The 11,429-nt window shown below is 32.5% G+C and overlaps 1 protein-coding gene across 1 annotated transcript in view; it reads left to right on the plus strand.

Annotated features, from left to right (window-relative positions):
- Positions 1-10,582, plus strand: part of LOC128170562 (uncharacterized) — a 39,326-nt gene extending 28,744 nt beyond the window's left edge. The window contains exons 29-42 of the mRNA XM_052836348.1: positions 212-285; positions 1,776-1,812; positions 2,363-2,460; positions 3,094-3,222; positions 3,617-3,765; positions 4,228-4,363; positions 5,446-5,592; positions 6,199-6,292; positions 6,463-6,536; positions 6,772-6,906; positions 7,280-7,399; positions 7,587-7,732; positions 7,999-8,134; positions 8,972-10,582. Of these exons, the coding sequence (XP_052692308.1) occupies positions 212-285; positions 1,776-1,812; positions 2,363-2,460; positions 3,094-3,222; positions 3,617-3,765; positions 4,228-4,363; positions 5,446-5,592; positions 6,199-6,292; positions 6,463-6,536; positions 6,772-6,906; positions 7,280-7,399; positions 7,587-7,732; positions 7,999-8,134; positions 8,972-9,049 (1,553 nt within the window). The 3' untranslated portion in view covers positions 9,050-10,582. The remainder of the gene's footprint in view (positions 1-211; positions 286-1,775; positions 1,813-2,362; positions 2,461-3,093; positions 3,223-3,616; positions 3,766-4,227; positions 4,364-5,445; positions 5,593-6,198; positions 6,293-6,462; positions 6,537-6,771; positions 6,907-7,279; positions 7,400-7,586; positions 7,733-7,998; positions 8,135-8,971) is intronic.
- The last annotated feature ends 847 nt before the right edge of the window (positions 10,583-11,429 follow it).

Genomic DNA, 11,429 nt, shown 5'->3' on the forward strand with positions numbered 1-11,429 from the left:
CATTTAGAATTTTTATTTTGCAGGATTTCTATGAATTGTATGTAATTGACCATTTATCGCCATTTCATAAAATTTCAAATTTTAGATTGATCGTTACATGTTATTTTAAGTATCGATTCAAATCAAGTGAACATAGTAAACATGTTATGTTTTCATTTTTTATTAAAATGGTTATGCATTACAAGCGATCAAAAAATACCTATTGTTTTAGATGACCATTCCCGAGTGGTACTGGACACCCAAGGAGGTGAAAAATCAGATTATATCCATGCGAATTACATAGAGGTTAGTAATACGGTACACAACCCCCATATTATTTTCGCCCATTTCGACCCAGTTGTCAGCGGGCTAATAAAAAACTCGACTAATTGTCGACTGTCTCGATTCTTTTTATTTAAACACAACTGTGTCCAGCTAATTCAAAATTGTTTGCAAGTGTAAAAGGGCGAATGTTACATGGGGCAAAAATTACATGGTGCGAAAAACATTTTGTGATTGTGGTGGTAACTGTATATTGGACATCAGCCAGCCCGAAAGAAATTATCACAGGGTGAATCTCTGCCATTCAGTTAACTAAAAGGTGACTGATAGGTAACTGAAATGTGGCGGAATAGCATAGCTATGCCATTCAGTCACCTTTCCAGACCATTCAGTTATCATTCAGTTGACTGGATGGCAGAGGTTCATCCTGTGTATAATATCTGTAAATATTTGGTACATAGAATAAAAAGCTTTAAAAAATGAAAACTCCTGAGAACTAGTTTATGATTCTCGAACATATTTGAACATATGGGATACAATTAATACAAGTAATATAGTGATGTTTTAGTTTTTAAGGTGAAAAGCACAAGAAACCCAGCGTGATTTTAAATTTGGGTATTTCTATCAGCTGGACGTGCGTCATCTTGACGTCATATTTTGAACGTTACCGTGCGGCGTTGTAAGTCTTTTGTCAGAAGCTGATTACATGTATATCCATGCTAATTACATAGAGATTATTCAAATCAAACCTCACCTGAACTTGGTCTTTTACACATTTTTTTAGTTGTTGCTGGTGTTGTTGGGTTTTTTTAACTTTATTTTATTTTATTATGATTTTACGCTGGGTACTTGTATTTTAAGCATGTGTTTATTAAACGACCTTGAAATGCAGTTTTTTAATAAATGTAGATCATCTGTGACTTATAAAAATAGCCATAACATGGACTTTTTTAGTCATTAACAATTGTGTTTTAACAGATTTAAACAAACATACATGTATATGTTTATAAAAGTATTTCACCAATCTCTTAGTTTTGTACCATCGGTTACAGAACCTATGAACTGTTATAAATATTTCACAGGAATTGTGCTGTATCTTCTACACAAAAAAATAGATATCGTTGTGTACTGTAGATTCCTTATTTTACGCGAGTACTTAATTCCGCGATTCAACGATTTGCCATCAAATCGCGAGTACATAAAATTGCGATTGCCGAAATTTTATCAAAGTTTCATGTAGTTTACATGTGTCCCAAAATTAACAGCGAGATTTTAGAATTCGCGAGACGGGCTTCTCGCGATTTTACGCGGATATTAATTCCTCGCGTTTAATTAGGAATTTACAGTATTCTACATTGCAAGCCTTTTCCAATCCTATTTATTTTCAAAAAATTAAAACTACGTGTAATGACTGTGAAAAAATTATCTCCACTCTGAAAACAATCACAGTCCCCAAAAGTGTACTGCGTTTTTTTCGGTTTTGTTTTTACTTTGTACTTTTGATTTCTTTTAAGGGTCCAAATCGGAAAAAGGAATACATCGCTGCTCAAGGTAATGTATACTAAAAAAAACTTTGGAGGAGTTCTTTGAAAGTAGGCAAAAGTAAGAGCAATGTGTAGTAAATTTTGGCCATAGTTTTATATAAATGGTATTGATCTCGTCAAAGAGCATTTATTTCGCATGTTCAGCAATTTTAAAGTTTATGTCGGATTAATCATGTAGAACAGAAATAAATAGAGTACTTATATATGAACATGAAGCTGAAAAAAAGCTTACGATCTTTTATACGAAAAAGCTATATATGTTTTAAAACATTAGGGTTCTACGTGATAGTACATGATTTCCTTACACAATCTATGAAACGCATATTATAATATACGTTTTCAAAAAGGATACTGTTACAATGTATTTAACATACAGAATATATTGGTTTTTTGTTGTAGATCCTTATACAATCCAAGATATCAATCCATGAATGACAATTAAAACTTTTTACATGTAACTAGATGGAAACATCTTAAAAACGATATGATACAATTTTAAAGTCCCTGTTACATTAAGAATGGTTTTAATCAGTATTAGTATTGTTCTTGTTTTGAAGGACCGAAACCAAACACACTTGGGGACTTTTGGCGTATGATCTGGCAAGAACGTGTGACTACCATCGTCATGGTGACAAACCTCAAAGAGGGTGAAAAGGTTTGTTTATTTGTGGCGCCTTCATACAAAAAAAATGCGGAGAGTGTGACACATTTTATGTTTGGGAACACATCTTAAAGTCAGATATACAGCTAAAAAAAGGGACTAGGCGTTAACGGAAAGGAGAAGTTAATTAAAAGTTTTGATATGTCAGGGTCCTTTGTTTAATCAAAATAACTGTAGAATTATGATATTCTTTTATTTAATTTATTTATCGGTGATCATGGGTATGTGTTATATTGCTGTATTTGTATATTGTTTATGTTTTAAAAGAGTGTGTGTTTACGATCAACCATTATTACTGTAAACCAGCTTTTATTCGTGACGACTATATTTCGCGATTTGCCTGAGATAAACTAGTTCGCGACAACTATATTTCGCGACCTTTCTTTATCCACACTCGTTTTGATATAACACCCATACGTCAAAGACTAGTTCGCGGCGAGAAATATTCGCGACGAAGAGGCTCTCGCAAATCTCGCAAAAATTTCTCGCACGCGAATAAAACTTGATTAACAGTTTTTGTTTTGCGTGTGTGTATTTATTATCCTTTCATTGTATTCCCCATTTAGGGATATATTGCTAAACAACTCCAAATTTCATAAACATTACATATCTTATTTTACTTTTCAGCTCAAATGCAATAAGTATTGGCCCGACAAAGACAAGCCAGCGACGTATGGACCAGTGCTGGTTACGCTTTTGGAGGAGAAGGAATATGCATTTTACACTACCCGCCAACTCTCCGTGTACAACAAAGAAGTATATATTCATAATTTTTCCTTTAAATGTTTGCTCGTTTTTACATGTATTTCTTTTTATAAGGAGGCTGGGGGTTTCATCTCGGTAACATTTTCCAAAAGCACTCAGTTTCAAACATAAAGATAACACCAGACTTCTCCTATGTTATTTGCATTTTCTCATAAACAGTATTGAGAATCATAATGGCTTCATTGCATCTTTTACTGTTTAAGAAAATAATGATAAACAACAATAATGAAGTTACATTAAATTTTTCCAATACGTTCCTCGTTTTGTTTTAATAGTTCATTGGTTTAGGGTTTTTTTAACCAATGAGATGATTGCAGTATGAATCTATTTAATTAAAGACAATATATTGACAATATATTGACTTAAATGTGAGTATACTCTTAAGCTTAAGAACACACGTGTAGTAACACAATATCACTACACTGCCTGGCCGGATCACGGAGTTCCAGAGCCGCTGGGTTTGCTATCATTCCATAGCCACGTCATGAATACATCAGCCAACAATAGTCAAGGTCCCACAACCGTACATTGCAGGTAAACAAAACTATTACTAAAACCAACAAGGCTTTCTTTCAAATAAACATGCGCAAACTTAGTTGAGGCCGGTGGGGGGGGGGGGGGGGTATCTGCCACTGACCACTGGAAAATTCATGTAACATGTAATTCCTATGGTAAAATTTAAATAAAAAATATTCATAGCCTTTGGATCACTATGTAAGGTATGTAAACTATATACACAGGGTGAAGCTCTGCCATTTAGTCAAATATAGGTTTGACTGAAATGTAGCTAAACTGTTACTGAATGACATAGGAATAATGTAATTTTGTCAACTTTTTAGACCTTCTAATTAACATTCAGTTGACTGAATGGCAGTGCTTTGGTTTGTAATGCTTGACGTTATAAATCATAAGTATCAACGATATATATGATTATGAATAATCCATAAGCGGACTGCTACTTGCTTTTGCCCTTTTTAATATACTTTTTTTACTTAGCGCTGGTGTAGGACGAACGGGGACCTACATTGCTTTGGACGCCCTGTTTCAGATGGGCAAGAGAAAGGGAATAGTAAACGTGGCTGAATTTGTAGCGAAAATGAGACAGAACAGAGTTTCTATGGTGCAAACATACGTAAGTCTGGAATTTAATCAAGTTAAATTGTATCTTAGATATTTTTGAGGGGTACTGCATTTTGTTGTATTTCTTAAGTTTCATCTCAAACTCATTGTTTCGTATCAGATTTGATTTGTTAATGAAATTGTCTGTTAAGGTAATTAAGTATGCATGTACATGTAGAAGTAGGGGAGACGGAGGTTATCAAATATACATGTAGAAGAAGTAAAAATTGTTTTTATCTGCTTGAACACGTGATGAATTCAAGTACTTATTTTCAGTGTTGTACGCAAATGATAATTTATAACATATTCCAATATAGCTGCAGGACTGTAGCTCCCGGTCTGAAAAAATTCGGATGGACGACCTGGGAGCTACAGTGCCTCCTATAGTAAAAAACTGCAATTTACGGCGCACAAAAAATTGCGCTAGTTTTGGACTTATTAACCTTTTATTTTCACACAAATTCTGTAAAAATAATTAGAACCATTAAATTCATCAGCAAATTTACTACTCCTATCGTCACTTTACTTGCCTCAGACTTTCTCTTAAACATGATAACCGACCTCTGAAAATGAAGTATGTTAATTTACGTCGAGATCGAGAGTCGCCATTTTTAAATGTAAACAAACTTGCACCACTTTAATTTACAGGGCTGGGGATGTTGTTTAAAAGAATATCAGAGGCAAGTGAAGTGACAATATCTTTAGTAAAATGTCCGAGGAATTTTTTGGGATTAAATATTTGTACAGAATGTGATCGTAAATGAGATTAATCAGTCCAAACCTAGCGCACTTTTTTGTGCGCCGTAAATTGCAGTTTTTTACTATGGGATGCACTGTAGCTTCCAGGTCGTCCATCCGAATTTTTTCAGACCGGGAGCTACAGTCCTACTGCTAATTCATAATATAGTCCTTTATGATCAAATGTAATTGATTTACTAAACAAAATACACAGATTTCTTGAAATGTTTCAAAACAACTGAACACAGGTTATTGTTAGTCCCCGCCTAGTGAAAGATACTGATTAATATACTCATATAACTAATGAAGGGTTGTTACACTGACTACACTGATGTATATACATTTCTTTTCATTCAGGAACAATACATCACTATTTTTCTTGCTTTAAACGAAATTTTTAAAGCACCCATTAAGGCGGACAGTATGGCGGAATTTTCTAGTAAAGCAAATAAAGCGGGAACGAATATTCCAGCCAATCAAAATCCAGCTCGCAAAGAATTCCAGGTTTGTTAGACACTTGTATGATGCAAACTATGTTCAAAACTATACTTTGTTTACCCGTCATGTTAAATGAAGTCTAGTTTTAAATTAATAGGATTCATAAACAAATAATATGATTGAAATAATGTTAAACAAATAATCCCAGTTGCATGAGCAATGCTTTGAGTTGTTCTCAAACAGAACAATACAGAATTGAACACAGTTGACACCTGTTCATGCTTGATTAACTCTTTTCTATTCTGTAAATATATTGATGACCAAAATAAAATAAACTTATCCTATCTAAGTTCAGTTACATGCATCTTTGACAGTTTAAACTTCTGAAAATTAGTTATAGAAATTTCATGAATTCGCTAACGCTAACAGTGTTCATAAATTAAAAAAAAACAGTAATAACAAATAATGCGTAAAATTGTATCATACAGTTTTAGATCTATTGCAAGATTAAGTGTGGTGTTTGAAGGGAAGCATTAAAAAATTCTTTGTAAATGGATTTTGTAAACATCAAATGGAGGTTTTAGTACTAAAATACCATGTAAAGAGAATGTTGTAACGATTGTACCTTATGTGATGATATTGTAGTTATATTCATCTTCAATTACTTTTCAGTTTCTGTCAAAAATTCGGCCAAATTATACAAAGGATGACTACAAATTTGCCATGAATTCTAGAGCAGACAAGCAGGGTGGTGAAATTCTGCCTCGTAAGTACGAGTTTCTCAGATAAGGTACTAAGTTTTATTAATAATCATGAAACTGCAACGTTGTCATTGTTCAGATGAAAAATGGTTTAAGATTCCCTTCTAATTGTTAATGTTCGTGATTTCATGTAGATTGATGAACCAATTGTTTCGTGTAATTTGTTCATTTACAGTTGACAAATACAGTCTGCATCTGTCCACTGGTATTCCAAAACGAGGCAGTTACATCAATGCTATTACCGTGTCGGTAAAGTGTTCAAAACATTCTTATCAGAATTACATCTGTTACTTTTATTTTTTAAAAACATTCTCATCCGGGTTTAGTAATTTTGTCATTTTACCAGTAGAAAATAGCATATTTGTTCTTTTTATCTGTGGTTGAGTGTTAATGTCAAAAGTCAAATTTATAAAACTAGAGTTTACATATTGTTGTTCATGTACCTTGATTGCTTCACTGACATTACCATGAACTCTGCTTGTAGTCATTTACCAACTCACAGGGTTTTATTGTGACGAAATATCCAGCACCAGAGGACGCTGTAGACCTTTTGCGCTTGCTAAATGACCATGAATCAGATACAGTCGTTTCTCTGCAACCACTGCGATACATAGAATCGGTATATTTTATAGCTATGTAAAGTTATGTTTTAAAAAGCATACTCCTGCGATTCAAACTCTTTTCAATGAGGTTAAATTCTACAAAACTACATAACATGGTTTATATTATTTTATTTGTTGGTTTTCACTTTTTTTGTTGCATTCACAGATGTGTAAATGTTTAGATGAAAATTGAAATAGATAAACATGTACTAATAAATGTAATTTTCATGGTATTAAAGCCACTGGGTTTTTTTGTTTTTGTTTTTGTTTTGTTTTTTTGAAATTTCGTATTTTTTTTTTTATGTATTGCTCCCATCAAAAAAAACAAAAGATCATAAGTGCATAAAATGTGACACGTGGCTTATTTCTTTAATTTTTTTTTTGTTTTAGAGTCATGCATGGTTCCCTGCAGTATCTTCTTCCCTGAAGATTCCACCATACTCTGTTACTCATCAATCAAAATCACATACTGATATCACCTCTCACGTGATCCAAATACATAAAGAGGGAGTATGTATGAAGAGCATATTTAATGTCCATTTATTTTAGCAATTTGAGTGTAAAAACAAAATTGTAATAAGATTTTTTTTTCAAATTCTTTTGTTTCATCAATGACAGTGATAAATATCTATTTATTAACAGTAATGAACAAAATATTCAAAATGAAAAGACAGTCATGATTCTTACAATTTTTAAGGATGAAGATCATACTGTGACGGTTATTGAACCAGATGCTGAAATACATTGTTCAGGAAAGTCCTCTGTTGACACGTCCCAGCTTCGGAGTCTTGTTTCGGCAGTTCTTAATTTAGAAACCAAAAACCCAATTACCATTTTAAGCAGGTAAAACATGGTGCAAAGCCATTGTGATAAAATCTAACTTCTTTTTGCTTCATTCCCATATCCCTGTGGAGCATTCACTGAAATAGTTTTTTAATGAAATCTATTGTCCTTTATTTTCGAAATAGGCATTTTTGAAAGATGTTTTCTTTTAGCCCAGGCAAATTAGGATTATGTTAATTCTAAAACATTTCACATATCATAAGATGATGACACACACTCTCTCTCTCTCTCTCTATCTCTCTCATAAGTTTTCTTTTCATTACCAGTGACGGTGCCTCCCTTTGCGGATTGTTTGTCGCCGTCCATAACGTCATCCAACAGATGAACATGGATGACAGAGTGGACGTATTCACCGCCGTCAGACAGCTGCAGATCAGACGACCGGAGTTTTGTGCCAAATTTGTAAGTTTTCTTTCAAAAGGTGTCCAACATGTATTTGGAATGGGTAAGAGAGGGTATGTTGCAACATTTTTTTTATCAGTTTAAAAGTCAAATGGGTGGGTTTGGGAAAGGAAAAATGATTATGTTTCTTCACCTTGTAAGTCGGGTAAGTGTGTGTTTTGTAAAGTGAATAATAACTTCTCCTGGGGGAAGGTTGTCGTTTGGGGGAGATTACTCCAGATTTGAACGTCAGTGATTGGTGTGATCAGAAAGAAAGTAAGAAGGACTAGTCTTGTTTTGTAAGGGAATAAATAAATTGTGCTTGGGAAGGGGGAATGTATAATCCATATTTCCAAGCCAAGGATTGGTATGTGGCAGATGGGGGCTCCAAACTTTTTTAAGTCAATGAACGTTTTTCTGAGAAAGGGGAGAAAAATGCTACAGAATTGATAGTCAGAGAAGGTGGACGTTTGATTTACGTGTGGGTGACAACGAGGATACTAGAACGTCCGATAATATAATACTCTCTGTATATTAGAAAAGGGATCGGGTGTGTTATTACAAGAATTAAATGAAAAAAAATTACAAAGTATTACAGTAATGTAATCATTTGACTTTCTTATAAATGGTACAAATCAATGATTTGGAAACATCATATTTTGCATTTTAACGTATATATTATTTTCAAATCAATATACATTCTTTTCAAACATCTATACCTTGATAGTTTTTTCAAAATTATCCACAATCGTAGCTTACTAATAATTTTATTCTAGCATATCAATATGCATGTGACTTCTAGTATTTCCCAAATTCGTTTCCCTTTTCACTTCTTATTATATTTTTTCCCTTTCACAGGAGGAGTACGAGATGATATACCGTACTGTTTTGGACTACAACCAAAATGAATCGGAAAGCATATATTGTAACCAATAAGAGACATGTCACTATAGCAGCATATATTGTACCCGGGGAGGTACATATCAATATAACAGTATGTCCCCCCTTAAACCACGAAAAAGAGTTTAAGATGGAAGCAGCCGCTACCAAATGTACATGTATCTCTATACTTCCATATAACTTTATTTTTTTTTTCAAAATATAAATAATAAAAAAGATGTTGAAAAAAAATATTTAAAAAATGAAAGTGTCAGAATAGTTCAAATTAATTTTCAAATTCAAACGCATTTTTTTTATGTTAAAATTTACAATTTCACCGTTATTTAGGAAAGGGTATATCATATTTCTCATTTAATTTGAAAGGTGCAGATTTGTAAAGAATGGCATTATAATGATAATTTTTTTAAGAGAAGCAATGATAAAGTATTTTTTTAAATGCTAAATTGTGTAGAAAGACATAAAAAATTGGAAACACACCATTATGATGTCAGTATTTAGGTGTTGTAGTATCTTGCTTCCATTTTAACAAAGTAATGGAGGTGGGGTGGGTGGGGACACGGATCTCATACCGCAGTATTATGTGTAATAATGATAAATCAGTTGTTCATTCTGTTTTAAATCTGAGCTACACAAGTCATCAATGCAATGAATATGCAATGGAAATTTATACACACTTCCGACTTTGTATTCAAATTATAGATCATTTTTTGTCAAGCTTTAAACGTTTTTATTATAATGATATTCTCATTTGAAGTTTTTTTTTCTACAGATTCATTATTTTTACATTTTTGTTCTACTTGCCAATTGTTATAGTCATTTTTTTATTTCAATAAAACTTTGTTTTTGTTTCATTTACAGATTATTTTAAAATCAACTCTATTTCTTGCACTGGGTATTTTTCTTACGTGATATACATGTATGTACATTTAACATTAAATTTATAATGATCATGCTATGTAGACTAAATATTGTTTCTTTTAATAATCAGAAATTCAACTGGATTTTAATGCCGGTACAAATATTTATGTTAATTTCAATACATGATTTATGATCAGATAACTAAATAAGGAAAACAAGGCAATATAATAACTACAAAAACGTCTCTCAGAAATTATTTTTCATAGTTGCAAAATCATAAATGAAAATTTCATTTGTTAACATGTTAAACATTTGATTTTGGCCAATGATAGAACGAAATATTATATCAGACTTATCTCTATAGACATCAAAAGACAAACATGGCATAGTCTTATTTAATCGAAATTTATAAAGGATCTACATGGGTAAGTTACTTTGTTTGATAGACATTTTGCCGGTTTTTTCGGATACAAATTGCGTCAAGTATACATTTCATTTTAGTTAAAAAATCAATAATGAAGTTTGTATATAGATACAACTTAGATGCAGCTGAAAGTCTTGTTATCGCATAACATTGCAACGGTATCTTACTTATCATAAAATGTATATTTATCTGCTAATTTTGCGTATATGTTAAAACGTTTTAAATCTGTTTTGGTTTGTTTTGGGTTTTTTTAAATATATAGATTTGAGATTTTAATTCATTAATAAGCGTTAGTGTTTTCCTTAGATACTAATACGTTTCACGAAATCGTATAAATTGATATCTTTATTTAAATGATGCCTTGTGTTGCGTTTATTTATTTATCATGCAACAATTTTACCACATGCTTTCGGGAAGAGAGAGAGAGAGAGAGAGAGAAAGAGAGAGAGAGAGAGAGAGAGAAATGAGAGAAAGGGGAAGAGTTTTCAAAAACATCCCCTACTTTATTTAATGATCACACTAGTACATACTTTGTATACATATTATTGTAGAATTCGGCACACATATTTATTTAAACGGCATTATTAATATTGTGTTCATGTTACTACACTGTCAAATATAAAGGGTCATTTATTGGACAGTTTTGTGTGTATACAACCATAGGGCATCAAACGGGCTATTGTGTTGTGTTGTGTTGTGTGCACCGATGCATTATCTTATAAAAAAAACCAGACCTAGACAACCTGGTGATAGATTTTATTGCATAACTTTAGGGGAACAATTGATGATTTTTTGTACGTCCTTGCTCCCTGGATGAATGATTCTTGATTATTAAAGTTCTGTAAACAGACTACTCTTTGAATTTAAATTCATTATAACGTTATTTCACAACGTAGAATCTTTTCATTACTTCCTTGTTTATTCCTTTCTTTATAATGGATAGCGTCTGGGTTCTCTTAATTTGCCCTGGATTACTCTGTTTTGCAGAAAATAATGGCAAGTACATGTTACTTCTGATAGGAATTCTGATTGTTTAGGAATACTCAACTGTTATTGTTGCTAGCAACTAAGAATTGATCATTAATCTGTTCTTTTATGTGTGTAGAAAGTCAATGGATATGGAAGTGACTCATC

The sequence above is a fragment of the Crassostrea angulata genome, chromosome 2 (genome assembly GCF_025612915.1).
Source record: "Crassostrea angulata isolate pt1a10 chromosome 2, ASM2561291v2, whole genome shotgun sequence".
NCBI classification, from domain to species: domain Eukaryota; kingdom Metazoa; phylum Mollusca; class Bivalvia; order Ostreida; family Ostreidae; genus Magallana; species Magallana angulata.